The sequence below is a fragment of the Lepisosteus platostomus genome, chromosome 1 (assembly GCF_059453375.1).
Source record: "Lepisosteus platostomus isolate fLepPlt1 chromosome 1, fLepPlt1.hap1, whole genome shotgun sequence".
Lineage (NCBI taxonomy): Eukaryota > Metazoa > Chordata > Actinopteri > Semionotiformes > Lepisosteidae > Lepisosteus > Lepisosteus platostomus.
The window spans coordinates 69,118,832-69,143,462 of NC_142611.1; the positions used below are offsets into that span (position 1 = coordinate 69,118,832).

Consider the following 24,631-nt stretch of genomic DNA (forward strand, 5'->3'; position numbering starts at 1 on the left):
ACCAGGAGATTTTTAATGTGCCCATCTCATTCAGCCTCCAACAGCACACTGTCACCAGTCAGCATACTGGGACACTGGTTAGAAACTCTGGTCCACATGTGCTTTACTATAGTATTTTTTTATAAAAGTGACACATTTAACATTTTTGGAAAGATCAGTAGACAGTCAGATTGCAATATTGCAGACTGCAGATTGCTCAAAGTCAGATTGCTCAATTGTCCTGTTTAAATCTCACTACAGTGGGCTGTGGCAGGGGTGTGCTGCAGGGATGATGTCTGTAACAACCCCGTTTCCAGTCTCTGCTGCCAGAGCCATCACACACGCTGTGTGCCCTTCTCTGCTCCTCCAAGACCTGCGCCACGTTCGCCAGCTGTCCCTTAGAAAACACGTGCCCTGAAGAGGGTTCCGCAGACTCGGACAGGAAGCAGTGACAGGGGGACACGTGTCAGTGTCGCACTCCAAAATTGCATGACACTTCGCCAAAGACCTAACAAAGACCAAGAGAAAAATGGTGCATTTCTCTGCTATTTTTACCTGCAGACTTGGTGTCCTTGAGGATTAAAATTCAGATCCAAAGAAACAGTTTCTGAATACTTTATGTTGAAATTAACAGGGCTCATAATAGTTATTTATATATATATAGTTATAATGAGGTAATTTTACAAAAATGCTGTGTCATAGGACAGCGTGAACAGAAGAACTTGAACTTTAAGAAATTCTTTCCCTGAATTCCTGGGCTTTGCACAGACCTTACAAACTCACGCGTAACAAGACTGAAGCACCCAAGCCCCTGCCTGCAGCATCACTGAGCTGCTCATGTGCTTGATGAATACAACCACGAATGCTGGTAGGCCTCCTCACAAAGCGCTCGGCTCAGGAGCTCTTGTGTGTGAGCTCTTGAGTCACACAGCCCTGACAGAGCTGCGCGAGGGGGGTCACAAGACAAGCTGCAGGAGCCCTTAACAATGAGCCCTTTTAATCCCACCCCCCCACCCCGGCCAACCTGCCTGGGCTGCCCCCGGACTCGGAGAAGGAAGGATGATTTGGACAATAAATGAATACTCCTAACATCCTGCGGGAGCTGATCTGCAGCAGGGTTTTGAGGAAAGTGAACGGAGGTGAAGGTTCGATTATTCCTCACCTGGGTTGTGCACAAGCTGATTTTGTGTTGAAACGTACAGTGCTTTTAATGGCATTTTTTGCAAGAATAGCAGGGGTGAGACTCACAAGAATGGAGTCTTATGATATTGTTCCCAGAAGAACCTGACCATTTAGAAATACCACTCTGCCTAAATCTCTGGGCTCTGCAAAGACCTTATGAACTCATGTAACAGGACTGTTGCACACTGATACTGTTCCTCATGAAAGATTTTCTCACCCCGTGTTCTCCCTGACAGTCCTGTGCTGTTACTGTACTTCCATACTGACTTTTACTACAGTTTCCTGTAGGGCTGCTATGCTCACTCCATGCTTTACTGCACCACACCACAGCTGACTCTGGCATGAAAGGCACTATACAAATCAATAAAGGGACTTTATTTATTTAAATCTTTAGATTTTAGGTAAATTCCCTTTAAGTCTTTGTACTCCTTTTGTAAGGGAAGCATTATGTCTTTATCAGCGTGAGGCGTCGCCCTGCCTGAATTTGAACTCTGCTGCTTTTCTAGAGGACGCATTGTGATGAGATTACTGTGACGAGCTTCTGGCGTCTCCTTTAATTCCTGCCTCAGAACGTTTCTGGTACCCCGATGTTCAGCACCGGTGCCCCTGAAGGGCAGTGCTGGAGCCGGTGAGCCTGGTATGCTATGGCTTACTCAGCCCCCCCTCGTCGCGACCGGCTCTGGTGCAGGCCGGAGACTCGTGCCCAGTGGTCCAGCCAGGTTCAGAGATTATGGCAGAGAGGTCAGTTCTGTCTGGGGGTAATTGGTTCTTATGAAACTTTAATCTTGAGAGCTGTTACAGAAGCGCTCCAGAGTTTTACAGGGGCTGAGGGTCAAAGAGTATTGCTGCAGATTTGGGATTTGTGTTTCGATGGGTTGAGGCATTTTTTTTCATACAAATCTAAAATCATTCATAACACCAGTCGATCATTCCTGACCTGCCATTACCACCACATCCAAAATAGAAAGAAATAAGAAACCTAAACCTGTATTTACAAATTGAAACTAAAAACACTCTCTGTGCCCCCCTTATAGTTACGTAAACCCGTTGGTTTTTAATTTTATGGGCTCTTAAGTCTTAACAATATTATCAAATGTATCTATAATTAAATGACACATGGATTTTGATGGACCTTACATCTTACATGTAAAAAAGTTACAAGAACAAAAGGTTCATAATTACACATCCCTATATGGCTAAGGTTTAATAACACCTTCATAACACTGTGGATCTATACTGTAAAAGCGAACGGTGTTGATTATCTCTGCTCTATTGTAGCTGCGCAGGCAGCAGTGTGAGTGTGAAGAGTTATAGTGATCTATCCCTGCAGAGTAGAGTATCCTTGCAGACGGAAAACCTCCACATGAGGGGAAGCACAAAATCGCGTGTGGAATGTGGAGTTAATCAGGATTATGGGAGCTCTTGTGACTCCGACTGCGATGGGATTTTGCACCCAAGGATTCAGCAACAAAGCTGCATGTTCAGAGTCCACTGGGAAGACCTGGAGCAGTGTCCCTCCGAGACAGGGGGTGGTGGGGGGGCACAGACTATGATATCTGTCTGATGCTGCACATGTGCTCACGGGATCACATCTGCATGACAGTCACACATCTGCTCAGAAACGGCAAAGTGTGACTGGTGTGAAGGTGGAGATTGGAGAGTGAGGGAGGGAGGCAGTGTGGGCTAGTGGTTAGAGCTGAGGCACTGGGAGAGAGAGAGAGAGGCAGTGTGGGCTAGTGGTTAGAGCTGAGGCACTGGGAGAGAAAGAGGCAGTGTGGGCTAGTGGTTAGAGCTGAGGCACTGGGAGAGAGGGTTGCAGTGTGGGCTAGTGTTTGGAGCTGAAGGGTGGAGAGGCAGTGTTTGGTCTTTTTCTTTCAAAATATTTGAGATCCCTAAATTATGTTTCAAAGACGCAATTATGGTTTTTGCATACCAGATTTGTGTCCATCTTAATTCTCACATTCATCCCTGAAACAAATCAAGAGCAAATACTACTATACATAATACTTTGATAATCCCCCGATAAAAATATAACAAATCAGAACACCTTTCAACAGCTTGTGCAGTGTACTAGAGGATTGCAGCGTGTGCTGTCACAGACAGACTGCGAGCTGAAATTTTCGAACGAGATTTTCGGTGTGGTGGAGCACAGCAACTGCACTTCGGGAAAGTGAAATTTGAATTGAGGCGGGTTGCTACGGGTGCCTACTGCTGCCTTTAAGTTGATATGCAGCTCCGCACTTCTTCCGGAGCGACAGGCCTCGCTTTGTCCCTCTGTATGGTGGAGGGCGGGGACGTCCGGGCTAAGAGGCGGGGTTACGTCCAATAATGGGCGTGGCTCGGTCCCAAGCGGGCGTGGCTTGGTAGCTTTTTCCCAATTGAACGCCGAAATAACAAAGGGGCGGGGTCTTGCGCCGGGGTTTGGAGCCGAGGGCGGGGCGTCCTCAACGCGGGAATTGGCGGTTTTCAGTTACTTTCCGTTTTCTGGGCTGTGGGGGAGAGGGTTACAGGTCAATGCTGGAGGGTCTTTTTGGTTTTGGGGCCCCTCTCGTGTTCCCCCATCGGTACCGGGCGGACCGTCTCCAGCCACAAACCCCCGGCAAGTGCTCGTAGAAGTTCTTTGTCGAGCGAGTGTCGGTCTTTTGGTCAGACGGCGGCGGCAGCGGCGGCAGAGACACTCGGGCCAACAAAAGGGATTTTTTTGGGGGGCTGGGGGTGGGTGGAGGCACAGAGCGGGGAGGAACCATGGAGTCGTTTCAGAAAGTGGAGAAGATCGGCGAGGGGACCTACGGGGTGGTCTACAAGGCCAAGAACAAGCTGACAGGCGAGACGGTGGCGCTGAAGAAGATCCGGCTAGATACGTGAGTCGAGCCCAGCCTGTTGCTGATGCGCGCGCGTGTTTCCTTACGGCGTCTGCGCGCCGCGCGTGCGGGCGGGCGAGCGAGTGAGCGCGCGGCCGCCCGAAGCGGAGCTCCTCTCCTCTGCCACCCGTCTGGCGCCTGCGGGGCATCTGTGGTCCGGGTCCGGGTCCGGGTCCGGGTCCTCCGTGTGGGGGTTGAGACGCAGCGCTCTGGTGCTCGGTGGCTCGTCCACGTCACGGAAGCGCCTTATAAACCCTGTGGACTCACCGGAGACCGAGCCGCTCGGAGCGAGTGAACTTCAAGACTTGGGCATGCGGTGACTTCAGTCCCTTTCTTTTGTGTATAGTTTTCTGGGGCTGTGATGTGTCCGCTGTGCTGTGTGTCTATGAACCGGCTCCTGTCTTTGTTTTAATCTTCAGTCTTAATTTAAGCCATGCAGACGTGGTGTGTTCTTATTTTTACTTGTTGTTTTATACGAGTTTACTTTAAGTCCTGAGTTAACAAAGTGTTTTTTGGGGGGGGTTTCTGATCTGGGGAAAAAATGTGTATCTACTGATGTAGAGGGTGCTGAGCCAGGCCAGGCTGAGGCCGCCAGGGTTGAGCCCCGTCCTTTCTGGCTGAGGTGCTTGGGATCGGTGCCTGTCCCTCAGCTGTTGTTGCTCTGTCGAGTGTTGGGGGTCCTGCTGGTCGTCACTGAGCGTGGTGTCGCTCACTGCGTGTGTTTCAGGGAGACAGAGGGAGTCCCCAGCACTGCTATCCGAGAGATCTCCCTCCTGAAGGAACTCAATCACCCCAACATTGTCAAGTGAGTCCGGGCGCTTACAGGGGGTGTGGAAGTGAGGGGTTCGGGGAGCAGGGGGCAGGTTGTTGGTGTTATTGCTTGCTGTCGGTGTTGTGTGTGCAGCTGTCAGCTTGTGTATGTCAGCGGTTGTAAGAGAGATCATGAATGATAGGAAGCCGTTTGGCCTGCCTGCCTGCCTGCCTTGCTTGTCTGGTTGTTTACTAGGTAAAGGAACAATAAATGTCAGACATGCGGCTGGGATGCCTGCTCCAGACACCCACAGCTCTTTGTGTAAAGGAGCATCTCCTGTTCCCCGTCTTGAATGAGCACGTTGAAGAAAGTAAATAGACTCCCCGGTCCCTCTCCCTGCTCTGCTGAGTCCCCAGGCAGTGCGTCCGGTGTGCGTGTGGTGCCTTCAGTGTGCGCCCGGCGTGCCCAGTGTGCGTGCGATGCCTTCAGTGTGTGTGCTTTGTGCCCGGCGTGCCCAGTGTGCGTGCGATGCCTTCAGTGTGTGTGCTGTGTGCCCGGCGTGCCCAGTGTGCGTGCGATGCCTTCAGTGTGTGTGCTGTGTGCCCGGCGTGCCCAGTGTGCGTGCGATGCCTTCAGTGTGTGTGCTGTGTGCCCGGCGTGCCCAGTGTGCGTGCGATGCCTTCAGTGTGTGTGCTGTGTGCCCGGTGTGCCCAGTGTGCGTGCGATGCCTTCAGTGTGTGTGCTGTGTGCCCAGTGTGTGTGCGGTGCCTTCAGTGTGTGTGCTGTGTGCCCAGTGTGTGTGCGGTGCCTTCAGTGTGTGTGCTGTGTGCCCAGTGTGCATGCGGTGCCTTCAGTGTGTGTGCTGTGAGCCCAGTGTGCATGCGGTGCCTTCAGTGTGTGTGCTGTGTGCCCAGTGTGCATGCGGTGCCTTCAGTGTGTGTGCTGTGTGCCCGGCGTGCCCAGTGTGCGTGCGATGCCTTCAGTGTGTGTGCTGTGTGTCCAGTGTGCATGCGGTGCCTTCAGTGTGTGTGCTGTGTGCCCAGTGTGCATGCGGTGCCTTCAGTGTGTGTGCTGTGTGCCCAGTGTGCATGCGGTGCCTTCAGTGTGTGTGCTGTGTGCCCAGTGTGCGTGCGATGCCTTCAGTGTGTGTGCGGTGCCTTCAGTGTGTGTGCTGTGTGCCCAGTGTGCGTGCGATGCCTTCAGTGTGTGTGCTGTGTGCCCAGTGTGCATGCGGTGCCTTCAGTGTGTGTGCTGTGTGCCCAGTGTGCGTGCGATGCCTTCAGTGTGTGTGCGGTGCCTTCAGTGTGTGTGCTGAGTGCTGTGTGCCCAGTGTGCATGCGGTGCCTTCAGTGTGCGTGCGGTGCCTTCAGTGTGCGTGCGGTGCCTTCAGTGTGTGTGCGGTGCCTTCAGTGTGTGTGCTGAGTGCTGTGTGCCCAGTGTGCATGCGGTGCCTTCAGTGTGCGCCCCGATTGCCCGGTGTGCGTGTGGTGCCTTCAGTGTGTGTGCTGTGTGCACGGTGTGCGTGTGGTGCCTTCAGTGTGTGTGCTGTGTGCACGGTGTGCATGCGGTGCCTTCAGTGTGTGTGCTGTGTGCACGGTGTGCATGCGGTGCCTTCAGTGTGTGTGCTGTGTGCACGGTGTGCATGCGGTGCCTTCAGTGTGTGTGCTGTGTGCACGGTGTGCGTGTGGTGCACCCAGTGTGTGTTGCTTTGTGCCCAGTGTGCGTGCAGTGCACCCAGTGTGTGTGCGCAGGGCAGTGTGCAGTGTGTGTCTTCCTGTGCAGATCTGTACTAATCAGTGTGCAGTTTCGTCTGTCCTGTTTCTGCCCAGGCCCTCTGTCCTTGTGTGCCTCTCCCTTTCTCTGTCTGCCTCGTGTGCGGCCCGATTGGGCCCGCAGGCCCGGCAGCAGGGCCGCTGTCCGTGCTGATGTGACTGCTCTCCCCCGCAGGCTGCGCGATGTCATCCACACGGAGAACAAGCTCTACCTGGTGTTCGAGTTCCTGCACCAGGACCTCAAGAAGTTCATGGACTCCACGCCGGTCACGGGCATCGCCCTGCCGCTGGTCAAGGTACGGCAAGTGTCAGGAGTGCGGCCATGCTGGCGAGAGACGGACCTGACTCCTCTTCTGGGATAGGCGCTCCTTCCTCCTCCTCCTGGGGTCAGTCCGGGGCAGACACCCCCCGACAGTGCTGTATCCCAAGCGAGCCCCACCAGGCACGGGGCTGAGCTGACCGACACTCACTGCCGCCGACATCCTGAGACTCTGTCTCTCTCCCTGAGCTGGAACTCGAGTCATGCTCTTAAAGGGGAACCAAATTAAAATTCCTTGACGTTACAGAACAAAATGTACAAATTTAGAATCAAGCACACAATCTTGAACTTTGTGAAAGTACTGTAAGTCGCCATGTTGTCGCAAAATCGCATGCGGATTCACATGAATTGTGACGTGAAGGGGCCCTTCCTGCTCACTAGTCACCGTGATGACTAATGTAGTGTGATGTACAATCAAATAAATACAGGTTGTACAGTGGATATTCCACCTCAGAAATGTTCCAATGTGATCTGCATGTAGAGTTAACAAGTAAGTAGTATTTGTCTGCAATACTGTCTTGACATCAAGAGCAATATTTCTATTGGATTAAGAGGTTTATTCACAAGCCTGCTTGTTGACAATGTCACGGGGCCGCCTCACCTCACTGGAAGATTGGTGCCTTGTTCTGAATCGCAGAACATGGTGCTGTGCATACCTGGAAATTTAATATACTGTATTTTGTGACGTAGATTGGAGGTTTTAGAAGTTACTGTGTACGTTTTACTTTTCTTGCGGTTTGAAATGCCCTCATTCTCATTCTTTCTAACCCCGAAGTATGAAAATAGCATTGCAGCTCCCCTTTGACACCTACATCTGCAGTGAGCTCAGCTCCCAGGACAGTGACTTGTTCACTGGAAGCACTGAGCACATACCAGCAGCAAATTCACACAGCTGCTCTGTGTCCACAGTAAGACATGCCGTAGGGTTGCAGGTTCAGATCCAAGGAGGGCACAGTTCTTCACACAGACTGCTTCGGCAACCTGCCTAGCTGCAGAAATGGGTACACTTGTACCTGAATGAAATTAATAAGGATAATGTTTTTTCTTCTATTGTTTTAGTTCTTACTGTTTTTTATATGCACTTCAAGCTTTGTCATTTCATTCAATTATTTTTTGCACTCACAGTATCTCTGTACTTGTACATGCACTTAAATTTCCAGCTCCCTAGTGCCCGTGAATTGAGACGCACTAATGAAACCCCCCCATCTTGTGCTCAGAGCTACCTGTTCCAGCTGCTGCAGGGCCTGGCGTTCTGTCACTCTCACCGCGTCCTGCACCGCGACCTCAAGCCACAGAACCTGCTCATCAACGCCCAGGGGGAGATCAAGCTGGCGGACTTCGGGCTGGCACGTGCTTTTGGGGTGCCCGTGCGAACCTACACCCATGAGGTGAGGGTTGGGGGGCCCATGTAGGCACAGCTCAGTCACGTTGTAGGTGGCGTCGGTGGGCTACAGCAGCCCCACACCGGCTTGTCAGGGCGCTGGGGAAAGAGCCACCGTGCATCGCTCCTGAGTTTCCACGTGTCCTTGATATCCCGGACACGGTGTCTGCATGCCTGGGGAAGTCTTGGAAAGAGGGAAAACGGTGTGTTTAGAGGGAGCATTTAGGGCTGAAAGCAAAACGCCTTTATATGGAGGGACAATAGGGTCAGCACAGCTGCTCAGCCGTGTTTCTCTGTGGAGCAGCTAGAGCTTATAATATTATTATTATTATTATTATTATTATTATTATTATTATTATTATTAATACACTTATACAGCGCATTTCACTCAAGTGCTTCACAGGTAATGGGGACTCCCCTCCACCACCTGGATGATGCGACAGCAGTCAGAGTGAACCAGTACCTCCCCACACACCAGCTCTCAGTGGGGAGGAGAACAGAGTGATGAAGCCAGTTCAGAGATGGGGATTATTGGGAGGCCATGATTGATAAAGTCCAGGGGGCAATCGGCCAGCACACAGGGGTAACACCCCTACTCTTTTTGAGGAATGCACTAGGAGTTTTTAAGGCCCTGCCAAACATGACCTAATGGACTCTTTCAGAATTGAAAACATGAACCAGGGGACACAAGTGTAAACTACAAGGCAGTGCACGAACAGTAGGCACTTCCTTACCCAGAGAGTGGTGGATGTGTGGAACAGGTTGCCCAGCCATGATGTTGCAGCTGATACCCTGACGGCTTTCAATGGCTGGATGATTTCAGTTAGTAACTCCTCGACGCGCTAGATGGGCCGAATGGCCTTCTCTGGTTTGTAACTTTTATTAGTCCTCAGAAGCACGACTAATTAACCCTGGGAGGAGTCTCGCTCTTGAGATCCCTGAGGAGAAGGGCCAGCTAGGAGTTTCAGGCCTTGTCTCCTCTGTCTCAGGTGGTGACCCTGTGGTACCGAGCTCCAGAGATCCTTCTGGGCTGCAAATTCTACTCCACAGCCGTCGACATCTGGAGTCTGGGCTGCATCTTTGCAGAAATGGTAAGATCTCGGGGCCGCAGGCTTTCTGTTGGAGAGATGGCACTGTCTCCCCCTCCCAGATTCCCGGGAGCGGCCAGGTGACAGGCGGATGGTACATCCAGCAGCACAAGGGGGCTTCAGGAATGCCCACGAGAGCCCAAGAGGCTCTGAACGAGTCCACCCAGTGGACGACTTCAGGAGCAGCAGTGAAGCCAGACCCCAGGTCTGAAAGCGGCCATTTAGAGGGAAGGCGTGTAGGACTCACAGAGCACTTTCTTTGAACAAGGAGTAGTGAGTGTCTGGAACAAACTGCCCAGCCACTCCTTTCTTAAGTGTCCTTAAGATGTGTTATCTACGGAAACCGGTTAAAGGCGGGGTCACGGGCTACCCTAAGCCAACAATTTCTAAAGACTTAAAGTGCATGCAAGTTCTCAGATTTCCTCAGTTACAGAAAGTTTGATCCTCGAGGGCTGAAACGTTTTTGTATTTTGTTCCAGATTTCTAGATGGCTTCATGTGAGGAGCCACCTTCAGTAATCAGGGGATTGGCTCTGAAGCTTTAGAAATCTGTGTTGTATCAGCCGTTTATGAGACCTACTTGGATTGGGGCTCCCCGGGACCAGGGTTGGGGAGCCCTTCAGTAATTCTGCTCGTAGTTTCTGCAGACTTTCACAGCCTCGGGCTACTGGCTGTAATAACTCTCCTTCCTACCTAGATCACCAGACGGGCGCTGTTTCCTGGAGACTCGGAAATCGACCAGCTCTTCCGGATATTCCGCACTCTGGGAACGCCAGACGAGACGGTGTGGCCGGGGGTCACCTCCATGCCGGACTACAAGCCATCCTTCCCGAGGTGGGCGCGCCAGGACCTGTCCAAGGTTGTGCCACCTCTGGACGAAGATGGCAGAGACCTTCTGGCAGTAAGTCCTCGTTGTGCAGTGCGGGCTCGGGTGTCTGGGCGGCTACATCTCGGGGACTGTGCATGCTGGTCCTTCAGACTGCCGGGGTGATGTCAAGTGAGCAGCCTCTGTGCATGCTGGTCCTTCAGACTGCCAGGGTGATGTCAAGTGAGCAGCCCCTGTGCATGCTGGTCCTTCCGTCTGCTGGGGCTGATGTCAAGTGAGCAGCCCCTGTGCATGCTGGTCCTTCCGTCTGCTGGGGCTGATGTCAAGTGAGCAGCTCCTGTGCATGCTGGTCCTTCAGTCTGCTGGGGCTGATGTCAAGTGAGCAGCCCCTGTGCATGCTGGTCCTTCAGTCTGCTGGGGCTGATGTCAAGTGAGCAGCCCCTGTGCATGCTGGTCCTTCAGTCTGCTGGGGCTGATGTCAAGTGAGCAGCCCCTGTGCATGCTGGTCCTTCAGTCTGCTGGGGCTGATGTCAAGTGAGCAGCCCCTGTGCATGCTGGTCCTTCAGTCTGCTGGGGCTGATGTCAAGTGAGCAGCCCCTGTGCATGCTGGTCCTTCAGTCTGCTGGGGCTGATGTCAAGTGAGCAGCCCCTGTGCATGCTGGTCCTTCAGTCTGCTGGGGCTGATGTCAAGTGAGCAGCCCCTGTGCATGCTGGTCCTTCAGTCTGTCGGGGTGATGTCAAGTAAGCAGCCCCTGTGCATGCTGGTCCTTCAGTCTGTCGGGGTGATGTCAAGTGAGCAGCCCCTGTGCATGCTGGTCCTTCAGTCTGTCGGGGTGATGTCAAGTGAGCAGCCCCTGTGCATGCTGGTCCTTCAGTCTGCTGGGGCTGATGTCAAGTGAGCAGCCCCTGTGCATGCTGGTCCTTCAGTCTGTCGGGGTGATGTCAAGTAAGCAGCCCCTGTGCATGCTGGTCCTTCAGTCTGTCGGGGTGATGTCAAGTGAGCAGCCCCCGTGCATGCTGGTCCTTCAGACTACGGGAATAATTATTCCTCATGACTCCCCAGAGCTTGCTTGTCCTCGGGTGGGAGGGGGGAGAATGCTGAGGTGTTAAATGTACTATGTTCTAATGCCATCGGGTGGGCGCTGGTCAGAAAGACCAAGGAGGTGAGACACCAGTGGGTACTCAGTCCTGCAGACCCGGGCGCCCGCAGTCTGGTAAACGAGGGACACGCCCCTCCCAGAAATAAGTCAGTCTCACCTGCTCTCCTGTTAACGTGCCCTGACTCATTTCTCTCCTTCTGTTTGTGTTTTTCCAAGCAAATGCTGCACTACGACCCCAACAAGAGGATCTCGGCCAAGAACGCGCTGCTCCACCGCTTCTTCCGGGATGTCACCATGCCCCTGCCGCAGCTGCGCCCCTGACAGCCGCGCGGCCGCGGGGCAGGCGAATTCGGAAGGACACCCTGGGACAGGACGCCCTGTTGGCTTCAGACGGGACTCATCTCTGTTTGCTTGAAAGACCCGAGTGGTGCCTTGGTGCGCGGTTTTGTAATTGAATGGCCATAAACCTCCTCTTGTTGTCTGACTGTTGAGAAAGCTGAGCTCTTCACTGGTGCTTAGGGTTGCTTTCGCCTCTCTGTTTAATCGTGGCCTCGTGATGTTGTTAGAGCCGGGAGCCTGTTCTCTATTCTCCTTTCTGTGGGCTGGTTCAGTTCAGGCAGCCGCTGTGAAGAAAATCAACCAAGATCTGGTGTTTGAGTAGAAAGGGTCGTGGTCGTGTTCGGCTGGTGCCCCGCCCCAGACCAGCCGGTTGCTCTCCTGGTCTGATCGGTAAATGCTGGGAGGGTGCCTGGCCGCTGGCCGCAGTTTCGGGGGCGCTAACCCGTGAGTTGCCAGCTTACCTGCACCCTGAGCTTTGCTTCATTGGATCCGGAGGCACTGTGATCTGCTTCTGAAGGGCGGCGGCCACGTGTTCTCATGAGGTACTTGCCCTGCTTGCTCGGTAAGCAGCCCTCCCTCCTTCCCTCCCGTTCAAACGCAGTCGGCTCTCCTCCCTCGCCGTGTGTCGATGCGCCTGCAGCGCCTGGCGTGGCAGGGTTTCTCGGCTGGACTCCCAGCCGCTGTGCTGTGCGCTCGGCCCGGGTGGCTGCAGTAGTTTTCAAGGGGCGGCCGTGTTTGTCCACAGACCGAGTCGACACAGAGCCCCTGTCCCAGGACCCGGGGATGGCCTGGCAGTGCTGTCCCTAGCACAGCGCAGCGATCTGTCCCAGCATGCCCTAGTGCCGTGTCGGAGTTCCTTGTCCCTCCTCTCGTGCGGCTGCCAGGATCTCCTGCCACTCAGGGCGGCAGGGAGGCTGGACGCAGGTCATGGCCCAGTCGACAACTTAATTGAGCCGTGGTGGTGGGGTCTGATCACAAGGGGGCGCTCTGCAGATGGGGCGACCCCACCCCAGAGCTCTCACAAGGAAATCGTTCTCGTGACCCTTGGCCTGGAGGACGAGAAGGCACCGCCAGGCGTCTTGTCCTCCCCAGCGTCCCACGTCCCAGTCTGTGATCGGTTTGAGTTACAGGTGCGTTGCGGGGGGTGGGGGGGAGTGATGGTTCCCATTTTCGTTTATTTTTAATGATTAAATTCAGTTCTTACTTGACTCCGAATCCCAGTATGTTTTATTTAGGTTTTCGGTTTTACAAGTGGGAGGTACAGCCTGTTTTCTCTGCCGCTGTTGAGGTTGTGTTTTCCGTTTTGGAAAACGATTTTTCTGCAAGTTCTCTGTTGTGTTAAGACGCTGCGTGAGAGTGTCAGTTTTAACTGGTTGTAGGAAGGAGGTTTTGTGTGGGTGATTGATAAAGACTGCCTTGTTCTCACACTGTCGTGTCTGTGTTGCTGGATGTGCACAGGTGAGGGTGTGCGATGAGCATCATGTGCCCCGGTTCACATTGGGGTGCTCTGGTATGAGGGTGCCCAGTTCGTGGTGTTTAGAAGCGGGCCAGGGTGAGAACCTGCAGCTCCTGTGCCCCATCAGGAACAGGGCTGTGCACCCCGGCTCTTGGGACTCTAAGAGCTGCACCCCTTGGGCTGCACTGCTCAGATACCAGCCCTGCCAAGCTGTATTGACTGGCACGTAGGCTGTGCACCAATATAAGGCAATGAAACAGGATTGGTGTTAAATTGCATAAAGAGATATAATCTCTATACGTGTTGTGTGTGGAGAAATATTATAAATATGAAAAGCTGGACTTGTGTGTGGCGATCAGTTCATCCACTGGGAAGTGGGAACTTGCTCAATGCCCACAGTTCTCTAAAAGCCAGTAGTTTGCTTTTAAGCTTTCAGCAGAGTTTCTTCTAGGGGGTGGGTTTGGTTGTTCTCTGGCTAAGGATCTGCGCCTGTGGCTGGAAGGTTGCTGGTTCAAATCCCGCGGCCGGCAGAGGAATCCTACTCCGTTGGACCCCTGAGCAAGGCCCTTAACCCCAGCTGCTCCAGGGGCGCTGTATAAATCGCTGACCCTGCGCTCTGACCCCAAGCTTCTCTCCCTGTCTGTGTGTCTCATGGAGAGCAAGCTGGGGTATGCGAAAAGACAAATTCTTAATGCTAGAAATTGTATATGGCCAATAAAGTGATCTTATCTTATCTTCCTAGTGATCCCAGTGTCTCCCCCACCAGCCGGGCTCGGCTGCTCAGACCGAACCTTTAACCGTTAACCTTTAACCTTTATGTTTTGCTTTTCAAGACACAGGACATTACTTTATGAATTTTATAGGTAAGATAAGGCTGGTAAGGCTGGGGGCACAGTTAAATAAGCAGGCAGGCGAACCAGGCTGCTGGTCGTACCGCTGCAGGTGCCCAGCAGAGAGCAGATACCTGGGCCTGACCGAGCTGGAGCTCAGGGCGGCTTTCAAGGGAGAGACCACCCCACCTGGGCTCGTTCATGGAGGCCTGCGCCCACTGGCAGGGCTACCAGCGGGGTCCTCAGGGGGGCGCTGGCCAGCAGGTTTACGAGTCTTCAAGATCTCCATCTTCTCTAGAACAAGGAGAGGCTGTGGCTTGTCCAGTTCAGCCAGGCATGAGTTCAATCAGGTAATTAAGGACTCGGGCAGAAGGAAAACCAGTCCATCCCCCCCCAGGACTGTTGTGCCCCTCCGTGGCCTACATCAAATCACAGAGGAAACATCCCTCCTGATGTTGCAGAAGACAACATCATCATGTTGCAGAAGACTTGACTCTCTTTAGTATGCATAAACAAATATTCACATTAACCCATTTACCAGCAGGGTCATCCCAGTGGTTCACTGAGTACAGTGTTTATGTTATTGTAGGGTACCTTATAGCAATGATTATTAAAAGGACTTCAACAGAAATAAGTGAAAAATAAGGACAATTGGGTCTGTGTATCATTAGGAGTGCCCCTGTAGCCACTGTGATTTACTGCTGCTGTTATTACTGGAGAAAAAAAAAAACAAGTTTAAACTGCAGGGAAGTGCTTTTAAAATGAACATGAGGCAGATGGGTGAGATCACCGATCAATTAGCTGCTCGCTACACAGCGGCCTCCTTTCACTTGTTACCTTATTTATGTTACAAAGTGCTTTTGCACAGGAGGGAGGTCTCATTACTGTCTGAATAGTCGGCATCGCCTGCTCCAGCTCTCGGTATTCATAAGGTTTGTGATGTGTTTGTTGACTAAATGACCTCTCTTCTTCAGGAAGTCCGTTTGCAGGACGGCGTTGTGCGTGTAAATTACTTAACATTTTCACATGGCAGGACGGGCCAGCAAACGAAATAAAGCTACGCCCTGCCTCATTCCCACGCACGCCAATTCGAAAGCATCCACCATCTGAAAGTTTGACTGGATTGCACGACCCACAGGTCCAAGCCACGCCCAGTTCCGTGTGGGCGTTGACCGCCCTTAACCAATGAGCTTCAAGTCTCGGGTCCCTGAAGCCTGTAGCTCCACCCACACCGCCGCCCCATTGCTTAGAGCGCCTGTCCATCAACCCCGAAGAAAGTTCGGTTGAGTCGAGCGACACTCCGCAGGTCCGAGAGCGAAGCAACGGGGCATCGAGAGAGAGGGAGTGACGGAGCGACAGGTAGGACTTAACGGAGAGAGAAGGGGGCTCGGCCGGCCTCAGGTATTGGGTCTGGCGCTGCCTGTCGTATTCCCGTCCACGGCTAGCTAACTGTTTGATGCCGGATGATCTTTTGCGCTGCGGGGCTGGCGGCTGGGTGGGTCTTGCAGGGAGACAGCAGAGGTGGGGGTGGGAAACAATCATATTTATTGTCAACCGTCAGAAATCTTCCACCCCCCCCACCTCCACATACCACCTCCCTCCTTCCCTCTTTCCTCTCCGTTACCGGTGATGCTGTTGGGCCGGGCGCCTGTCGACTCTCCCCGCCGTCTGTGAAGCTCCCTGCCCGCCCGCAGCCCGGCGCTGCGCGGGGAGAAGTGGCTCTGGGCTCGGCTCGGCTCCTCTCGCTGAAGCCGGCGTGGCTACAAAGTAGTAGTAGCCGAGTCTCTGCGGGCTTTGTGTCTCAGCTGCGGGGCTCAGCTCTTTCCTGCTCCCAGCCCACCTTAAAGAGCCTTTCGGTTTTGCCGCTCGGAGGACGGTGTGAAACTCGTTTTTCTTTCTGGGGGTGTGTGTTAGATGTTCACGGTGTTTTGAATCCTCTCCTCTCCTTTCCTCCGCTGGCCGTGAGCCCGAGAGCCTCTGCCGGAAAGGATTGCCCGGTTAGCCTGAGCTGAGTACCGGCGGTCCTGCTCAGGCCGTTATTGGCCATTATCAGCCCGTCCGCGGTGCCGAGTGAGGCAGCGGTGCTGTAAATAAAGCCGTTTGTTTCCGGGGAGGGTTTCTGGCAGCGGCGGCCGTGTCACCCGGCACACGTCCACAGGCTGTCCTCTGTGTCCAGCCAGGCTGCGGGGCGAGTTCCGGACAGCAGGGCATCGGAGGCAGGTTTCAGGCTAAGTGTGCTATGAGGTTAATGGGTCTTCCGCTCCAGGGACTGAAATCGACAGAAAATGAAAGGGTTGGTCTTCATTGTACGGCTCGGCGAGAGGCGCTTGGGTCCCGTGTCCTGTGCCGGAGCCGGAGAGGCTCAGAGCTGTCGGGGAAACTCTGAAGGCCGAGCCGGCCCACTCCAGGGTTTGTGCGGCGTGTTGATGAAGCGGGAGAAATTAAAAGGGGGCCGTCTAAATCAAACTCGCTTCTCGGGGGTGCTCTGCTGTACCCCAGCTGAGAAACCGTAAGACCCCGCGATGCCAAGTGTCGGCCGAAGCCGACGAAGGTGAAATCCGGAACTGGCTCAAACCGCTTAGCAGTCGGAGTCTCGTGTCCCTTTTCCCCGCGTGTTTCGCGCTGTGGGTTGCTGACCGCTGCTCGGTTACACCAGCCTCCGCAGTTCAGCCGCGGCTTTTTTGGGGTGAACTCGAACCGGGCGGGCGGGCGTCCCACCGCCCGTCCCAGCGTGACCCTCCGCTCAGCCCTGCTCGGGGCTGAGACTCCGATCCTCCGGACCCGCGTCTGTTGGGAGCGAGGAGGCGAGTGTGATGGGTTTCCTGGATGCCTGTTTGCCCAGCAGTGTTCCTGGGCAGCGCTGCTGGCAGTGAGGTTAAGGTCACTCCATTAGGCCTCAGGGGCTCAGCACGGCTGGATGGACCGGGTCAGTACCGGGACTGCTGATCTCTTTGCAAATCCAGGCTGCGGCTGCGGTGGCCTAGTAGGGGGCGCTCTTCCGCCTACACCAGAATCCCTACACCAGTACCCCAGTACGGTCTAGACTGGGCTGTAGGAGTCTCATTTCTTCAGCTGAGACGTTCAACAGAGCTCAGAGCGCGGGGTGGTGTTCTTGAGAGGAGGAGTGTGAAGCCCCTGTCTCCAGGCTGGGTTCCACTCTGCGCTGGTGCAGTCTCACCTCCTGCCAGTGCAGGCTCGCTGCTGTGTCCATCAGGTGGGGCTGTGCTGGAGGAGGGGGGTGAAGGGGACCCCCCTCCAATATCGGGGAGACCCTGAGCAGCCTGGAGAAGAGTCCCAGTGGGCTCCCAGCCTGCCTGTTGCAGGTAGGCGGTGAGTGGCTGCTGGAGAGAGATGGGCAGCCAGGGGGCTGTGGTCAGGCGTGGGGGTGTGCCTGGAGGAGACAGCCCCCCTGCGCTGTTGGGGGGCTGTCTTCGGTGAGAGGACGTGCTCTGTGTCTCCGCAGGTTTCCCCGGCGGTGAGCTCCAGCCAGCGTTCCGGTCGCAGCGTCATCCAGCCCCTCCACGTGACCTCCGCAGCGCCCCCTGCTGGCCAGCGATGGCGGGGCGCCCCTTGCGGCCGAACGGCCAGCCACAGCCCAGCAAGGCGTGCCAGTTCAAGCTGGTGCTGCTGGGGGAGTCGGCCGTGGGCAAGTCCAGCCTGGTGCTGCGCTTCGTCAAGGGCCAGTTCCACGAGTACCAGGAGAGCACCATCGGGGGTGAGAGGCCCTGCTCGTGATGCCAGCGCTGACCGGCCCACTTCCTCCCCCCGACCTCGCTGACCGGCCCGCTGACCAGCACACTTTCCCCACCTGCTGACCGGCCCGCTGACCAGCACACTTTCCCCACCTGCTGACCGGCCCGCTGACCAGCACACTTTCCCTCCCTGCTGACCGGCCCGCTGACCAGCCTGCAGTCAAGTCACTCAGTGCTGTCAGTGTGTGGATTAGTTGAGAATTTAATTAGCTTTAATTATTTTCATGAACTAAACTCTTATTTCAGTTAATATTTGCTTAAGACCTGTGTTATCTTAATGGGTCAAGTCTCGTTAGAGTCTCATAATTATGAGCTCCCCACATGTTTCTTGTCCAGTGAAATGAGTCTCTGATTCTCATTCTCTCTCCAAATAGTTTCCTTGCCCTTGTCTCTCTGTCAATTCAAGGTGCTCTATTGGCTTGACCAATGAGTAAATCAGTGTTGGCAAAGCAATACAAATAGAATTGGCATAAAATCTACAGACATTTAGTGACATTTGTATGTCTGTATTGTAAGACATTTTCATAGAAGCATATGGAGCATTACTGGGAGACAGGCTCACTGTTCCTCAGGCTGTGACAGGAGATCTAATACTGGGCTGCCAGTTCAACTGAGTTCTCCCTCTCCCAGTAGGATTGGGACCTGTTGTGATTCTAGCAGGTGTGGGAATTCTGGGATTAGCTGTGTAAATTGGGGGAGGAATGTTTGTCTAATCCCAGAGTATCTGTCGCAGTGCAGTAGGAAGTGCACCTCTGTCTCTGTCTCTACCCGCTGGCAGTCCTCTCTGGACAGCGGGGTCTGCCTGTGTCGCTCAGTTTCTATGGCCAGGCTGTGGTCACTGAGGCTGTAGCCATTCTCTTTCTCCCTCCCTCCCTCCCTCCCTCTCTCTCCCTCCCTCCCTCTCTCTCTCCCAGCTGCTTTCCTGACTCAGTCGGTCTGCCTGGACGACGCCACAGTGAAGTTTGAGATCTGGGACACGGCGGGACAGGAGCGCTACCACAGCCTGGCGCCCATGTACTACAGAGGAGCGCAGGCCGCCATTGTGGTGTACGACATCACCAACGCGGTATGGAGCCCTGAACACGCGGCTCGGCAGCATGAGCTATAGCAGAAATCATGTGAGATAACCAGTAAAGCGCAACAGCCTGACCTTTGGTAAACCACGGGTTTGCGGTAGGCAGCCCCACTGTGTGTGGTGGAGCTCTTCACCGCTTGTGGCCTTGTCTCTCTGGTTGGCGCAGGAGCGCCCCCTGCAGGACGGGGTTGGTGCGTATTGGCTTAACGGTGTGTTTGGGCCGCAGGAGACGTTCGGACGGGCCAAGACGTGGGTGAAGGAGCTGCAGCGGCAGGCCAGCCCCAACATTGTCATCGCGCTGGCGGGGAACAAGGCCGACCTGGCGGCCAGCAGGGCCGTGGAGTACGAGGTACATGTGCGCCCGGGCCCTGTCCCCTCTCCCCTGTGCGCCCGGGCCCTGTCCCCTCCCGCCTGTCCCCAGCTGTGCACCTGGCCCTGTCCCCTCTCGCCCAGCCCTGTACCCTCCTGCCTGTTCTCGCCTGTTCCCCTCTCACCCGGCCCTGTCCCCTCCTGCCTGTTCTCGCCCGGCCCGGCCCGGCCCTGTCCCCTCCTGCCTGTTCTTGCCTGTGCGCCCGGCCCCTCTTGCCTGTCCTCACTATGCGCCTGGCCATGCCCCCTCTCGCCTGGTCTCGCCTGTGCCCCTCTGGCCTGTCCCCTCCTGCCTGCTCTCACCTGTGTCCCCAGCTGTGTCCCTGTGAAAGTACAGAACAGAAATTCCAGAGTCAATGAGAAGTACACGGCATCCCTGTTATGTTGCTCTTCTGTATGCTGTGACTTTCTCCTCCATAAAACTGGCGTACTGTATATCCGGGACCTCCAGCACTTGCGAATGTTCGAGTGATACCATCTGAAGTGTTGTGCTTGTGAAGATGACTGTGTTTTGTCCTTGTCTCCCTGTCTCTGTGTCTCACGTCCTTTGTCTCAGCCTTATTTAACCTAGTAGGTCAACTGAGAGCAAATTCTTATTCACAATGATGATCTGGAAACCCCTTTTTTACAGCAGGGCGCACCTATAAACCCCTGCTGCGTGCTGAAAGAACCTGTAACTCTGCTCTGTTCAGAAAGAGCACATTGTTTTCCCATGTGAACGGAGTATCTGTTGTTGAAAAAGAGTACAGCCAGTGTTGGCCAGATTCCCTTTGAGTGCAGTCAGTCTTGGATGGGACCCCAGCTCTGTACAGGTCACTGGCCTCCCTGCCTGCGAGAGCTGTAATTGTTGATCAGTCAGGCTGCGCAGCATTAGAACTGAGCTCTGTGCATGTCTGTCCATCTCCGTGGGGTTTGTTGTCTATGTGCTTTCAGAGTGGGACTCCAGATCTGCATCTCTATTACTTTGTGTGCAGTTTTATTTTCGATGCTCCAGCTCGGTTTTCCGGTGTGTGTTGCCACTGTGCCTCACCCTGTCCGTCTGTGTTCCTGACAGGAAGCCCAAGCCTACGCCGATGACAACAGCCTCCTGTTCATGGAGACCTCTGCCAAGACGGCCATGAACGTCAACGACCTCTTCCTGGCCATAGGTGAGGCGCTGTGCCCAGCTCCCTGGCGTGCAGGCTGACCCCTCCTGCGGTCTGAGAACAGTTCTGCGGCTCGTGCTGGTGGGGTGCTGTGTGGGTCAGGGCTGGGGGCTGTGATGGGGCGCGCGCTCCCCGGTCTCGGGGTCCCGGGGCTGTGATGGGGCGCGCGCTCCCCGGTCTCGGGGTCCCGGGGCTGTGATGGGGCGCGCGCTCCCCGGTCTCGGGGTCCCGGGGCTGTGATGGGGCGCGCGCTCCCCGGTCTCGGGGTCCCGGGGCTGTGATGGGGCGCGCGCTCCCCGGTCTCGGGGTCCCGGGGCTGTGATGGGGCGCGCGCTCCCCGGTCTCGGGGTCCCGGGGCTGTGATGGGGCGCGCGCTCCCCGGTCCCGGGGTCCCGGGGCTGTGATGGGGCGCGCGCTCCCCGGTCCCGGGGCTGTGATGGGGCGCGCGCTCCCCGGTCCCGGGGCTGTGATGGGGCGCGCGCTCCCCGGTCCCGGGGCTGTGATGGGGCGCGCGCTCCCCGGTCCCGGGGCTGTGATGGGGCGCGCGCTCCCCGGTCCCGGGGCTGTGATGGGGCGCGCGCTCCCCGGTCTCGGGGTCCCGGGGCTGTGATGGGGAGCCCGCTCTCGGGGCTGTGATGGGAACCAGAGAGGGAAAATGCAGGTATAGGATATATATGTATAGGTATAGGATACCTTCACGATTCTCAGTACGAAGCAATGGGCTTCACTGTGGAGGTTTGCTGTTTTGAGAGCATCCAGATGCTGTTGAATCCTTAGCAGTGGGCAGCACTTCCAAAAAGTGTGAGGAGGTCTGGGGCACGAGAGAAGAGGATTGAGTTTCACACCCCCCCTACTCATGGTTTCTCCGCCGTCTCCTCTCTCTCTTTCAGCCAAGAAGTTGCCAAAGAGTGACCCCCAGGGTGGCGGAGGGGCGGCCCCGGGCGGGGGGGGCCGTGCTGGAGTGGACCTCAGGCAGCCCAGCCAGCCCGCGGGCAGCCAGTGCTGTGGGAACTGAGGGGCGCGGGGGCGGGGGGAGGGGGGCGCGGGGTCCGCCGGAGTCCGGGCTGTGCGCGTGTCAGGGTCCTGTGTCTCAAGCCGAGCCCTGCGCAGCCCACGTCTGTCCTCCCCCCCAGACGACCTGCTGGGCCTCTGCCCTGGGCTCAGAGTCGCCCCCTGTCTCCCGATCACAGGGTTGCCTGCGCTCACGGAGGCGGGAGAGCTGGCTGGGTGCGGCCGGTTCTCACGAGCTGGTCTGGCCTTGGTCAGAACGCCGCGGCGGAGACAGTCTGGGTGCTGGAGAGAGTGTAGCTGTGAGCGCACCAGCGGCCTGCCTTCCCCTCCCCCCACCCAGAACTTCTGCAGCTTATCGCCTTGATAATAAACCCGGTCGTTCACAGCAGGGTCACGCGGGTCCCTAGTCACCTCGGCACACTGCCCCGCCCACCGGCCGCTCGGCCCTCCATCGCTCTTTAGTACACAGCTGAAACATCGCCAAGGACGCGCAGGACCCCGACTTTCCTGCTCTCTCCCTGAAGAACACGGGGTTGTGACTGTGGATCCGCGTCTTCACCGAGGCGCGGGTCTGCTCTCGAAGTCTTTCCCGGGGGGCCAGAACGACTCGGGATGATGTGGGGGGGGAATCCATGGGCTCAGTGTTTTTTTTTTTTACACAGCGGCAGCACCATGAAGGCGGGTAAAATATTTCTCCTGTGTTGATTGATTGTGTGTTCAAGTGGGTGGAGCTGGGGCTCAGGCTTGAGTGTTGAAGTTGATGGGGGATGCATTGACGTCAGGCCCTGTAGGTGGCCCAGGTGCGCTCTGGAGGCTGAGATCAGATCAGCTGTCTGGCCATGCTGGGGCCAGAGGTCCTGGGCTGGGCAGACCTAGGCGGGGGGGAGCTCTGCTGGGCAGCAGGGAGACCTGCATGCCCCTGGTGCGGAGGGGAGGGTCTCGCCTAGTATTAACACTCCGGCCAGCCTTATCCGAGTGGGAGAGCTGCCGCAGACCTGACACTGCATTAAAACGGTGGAGGCAACCCTCGGCTTCTGGCTCTGTGGTTGCAGCCAGGTTTGCCTTGCTGTTTCTGAAGAGAGGGGAAGGAGTTCCTGGCTACAGCAGCAGTGTGGACGAGCTAGTGCTGATGCACATTCACCAGGAGCGGGGTCCTGGCTGGTGGAGGTGGTGGTGGGGGGGGTCTGTTGTTCTGGATGAGGCAGGAGGGGGATGCCGATTAGTGCATGTTTTCTACAGTGGTGGAGGCCAGATTCTAGATATAGCAGTGTTGGCAGATATGGGTATTTCAAGTTTGTACAGCCTGTGCACCAAGGTGAGAGCTTTGTTTCCAATTTCCCAAATTTCTAAGAAGTGCGTTGATGCTGATTGTAGGTGAAAATCGGGGGCCAGTTCCCCAAGGGGGCAGGTTTATCCATATCTGTGCTGATAGTAGACCTGTGACCTGTGACTTGAGCTTGGGTTCCCCTGTGGGGTGGGAATGAGCCCTCTAACCAGTGCTTCTGCCATGAGGCAGGGCGGGGCTGGGTGTGGGCAGTGGGGCGAGTCTGTACTGCCTTGCTCACAAGGCACTAAGGAACAGTTACCCATGCGCCTTCCAGGGACGTGAGCATTGCTGTACAGGTGTAGGGCGGGCTGATCAAACAACTGCACTGTGAAAGGGGTGTTCTAGAGCGAGGGCGTTTGAACCACAAGGAAAGTGTTCAGTTCCATATGAGCACCAGCTGTGTCCTAGCTGCGGTGCATGCTGGGGGCCTGCTAGTGCCCTCTGGTGTGTATGCAGATGGACTACACTGTTCTCACAGTGCAGTTTGAGGAGCAGATAGCTATAAGATCCCCTGTCGCGCATCACAGGGGATGACTGCTGGTGTTCTGTTTCTGTATCTGCTTGCTGGCTTTGCAAGCAAGCAGCCAGCTTGACCGAAAGGATACAGGCCTGTGGGACTGTGCTCCAGAGAGGAACTGAGAGCCAAGAAGTGCAGAGACCCGCCTTGCAGCAGATCCCAGGACAGGCCTGTGCACTAGTGCAGACAGACTCTTGGTCCGACTCTACCACCACGTCCACTCCGGCTGCTGGGACACAGCTGAGGTCATGTGACCTTTGATAGGCGTCACTGCGGGGGGGTCCTGTGACCCCTGCAGCGATCTTCACATGACCTCTGGGATACAGCAGTGCTCATGATCTTTAGTTCACGTCAGAGCAGAGGTTGTGCAATCACCCTGTCAAACAGGCAAGACAAGCATTTTTTTTCTTGCTAAATTTGTGGCATTCCACCTCTTACAAATCCTTGTGCTCGTCCATTCCGCCTTCCCCCCTGTCTTACATAAATGTGTTCTCCTTGTGGGGTTGAGGAAATGATATAAATGCAAGTTCTTCCATGTTAAATACTGTTTTTCTGTGCTAACCGGTCCTGTATATACATGAATGGCGGGATGTGTGTGTGGTTACGTCTCTGTGAGAGGGGCTCTGGAGCTCCAGGTTTGAAGAACGTGGGGTTCTCGGCTTGAGCAGTGCACTGGAGCAGCGGTATGGTCAACTGCCGGTGGAGAAACGGCTTCATGGCAGATCAGTGGCTGCTGTCCAATGACGAATGTCAGGCGTGAGGCATCCCTGCTTGCTTGCTGTGGTCCTTGGCCCTCCACTGCCTGGCCTGTCTTGTGAAGACAGAGGTGTTGTCCCTGCTCTTCTGTGGCAGTCATGTCTGCACTCGGAGGACCCTGCTGATGCACAGAGCTGCAGCTGAGCCCTTTCTGCAGAGAAACATGGGGAGAACAGGAGCCTGCTGTGTTAAAAGGGGAAAGCAGTATTTTAACCCAGTCTCTTACCGCAATATACTTTTTTTTAATTCAAGCTATTGCTACAATAAGTATAAAAACTCCTTGGCCAGGAGGCTGCAATCGGTAAAGGCACCATAATGTATTTAATGTAAGTACAGGATTACTGCAAACAGAAGTACTGTCTACTTGTATGAACTAAATAAATTGCCTTTCTTATTATATTGTTGGACTATGCCATTTTTTTTGTTAGGGCAACAGGCCAAAGCTTGGTTTAGTTTTGTCACTATATCCACTCTGTATCTTCTCACTCTGGAGAAGAACACAGTGAGTTACAGTTATGTTGCGGTTCCGCACGGGCTCGTGCCCTCCGCCACCCGTTTCGTCCCGCAACACCTGGGGCGCGAACCCGGGTCTCCGGCGTAACGCAACAGGGAACCAGCCGCATGAGCTAAAGGAGACCACCCCCAGCCCAGGCAGCTGAGGTCCCTGCTACGCCCAGGGAGGGCGATGACATCACCTTACTGGCTCCGCTACAATAAACGTCAGTGGGTCTGTTCAGCTCAGTTGAGTGTGAGTAACTTGGTTCAGAGGATCTCCTCCAGCTGTTTCTTGAATCTG

At 55.1% G+C, this 24,631-nt stretch overlaps 2 protein-coding genes across 4 annotated transcripts; both read left to right on the top strand.

The window, feature by feature from the left end:
- Positions 1-3,592: 3,592 nt before the first annotated feature.
- cdk2 (cyclin dependent kinase 2) lies at positions 3,593-13,024 on the top strand. Of its 2 annotated transcripts, none has more exons than XM_088635279.1 (7): positions 3,593-4,022; positions 4,750-4,827; positions 6,721-6,841; positions 8,082-8,252; positions 9,235-9,336; positions 10,030-10,233; positions 11,475-13,024. In XM_088635279.1, exons 1-7 carry the CDS (start codon positions 3,907-3,909, stop codon positions 11,577-11,579), a joined length of 897 nt encoding a protein of 298 aa, XP_088491405.1. In that variant the 5' UTR covers positions 3,593-3,906; the 3' UTR covers positions 11,580-13,024. The 2 variants fall into 2 exon arrangements, with proteins under 2 accessions (XP_088491405.1, XP_088491415.1); XM_088635289.1 differs by lacking the exon at positions 3,593-4,022 and adding an exon at positions 4,334-4,466.
- Positions 13,025-15,096: 2,072 nt separating this feature from the next.
- On the top strand, positions 15,097-24,230 carry LOC148678626 (ras-related protein Rab-5B-like). Of its 2 annotated transcripts, none has more exons than XM_088635301.1 (6): positions 15,097-15,242; positions 17,347-17,598; positions 18,550-18,701; positions 18,937-19,059; positions 20,134-20,227; positions 21,115-24,230. In XM_088635301.1, the coding sequence occupies exons 2-6, from the start codon at positions 17,439-17,441 to the stop codon at positions 21,237-21,239; spliced, it is 654 nt and encodes a 217-aa protein (XP_088491427.1). In that variant the 5' UTR covers positions 15,097-15,242; positions 17,347-17,438; the 3' UTR covers positions 21,240-24,230. The 2 variants fall into 2 exon arrangements, with proteins under 2 accessions (XP_088491427.1, XP_088491437.1); XM_088635311.1 differs by having other exon boundaries at positions 15,179-15,284.
- The last annotated feature ends 401 nt before the right edge of the window (positions 24,231-24,631 follow it).

Excerpts from the sequence above, each read along its gene's own strand:
- cdk2 (XM_088635279.1), top strand. The coding sequence starts at position 3,907 with ATGGAGTCGTTTCAGAAAGTGGAGAAGATCGGCGAGGGGACCTACGGG. Across the intron at positions 4,023-4,749 it reads AAGAAGATCCGGCTAGATAC|GGAGACAGAGGGAGTCCCCA; the intron begins GTGAGTCGAGCC and ends CGTGTGTTTCAG. Across the intron at positions 10,234-11,474 it reads ATGGCAGAGACCTTCTGGCA|CAAATGCTGCACTACGACCC; the intron begins GTAAGTCCTCGT and ends TGTTTTTCCAAG.
- LOC148678626 (XM_088635301.1), top strand. The coding sequence starts at position 17,439 with ATGGCGGGGCGCCCCTTGCGGCCGAACGGCCAGCCACAGCCCAGCAAG. Across the intron at positions 17,599-18,549 it reads CCAGGAGAGCACCATCGGGG|CTGCTTTCCTGACTCAGTCG; the intron begins GTGAGAGGCCCT and ends TCTCTCTCCCAG. Across the intron at positions 19,060-20,133 it reads GCAGGGCCGTGGAGTACGAG|GAAGCCCAAGCCTACGCCGA; the intron begins GTACATGTGCGC and ends TGTTCCTGACAG.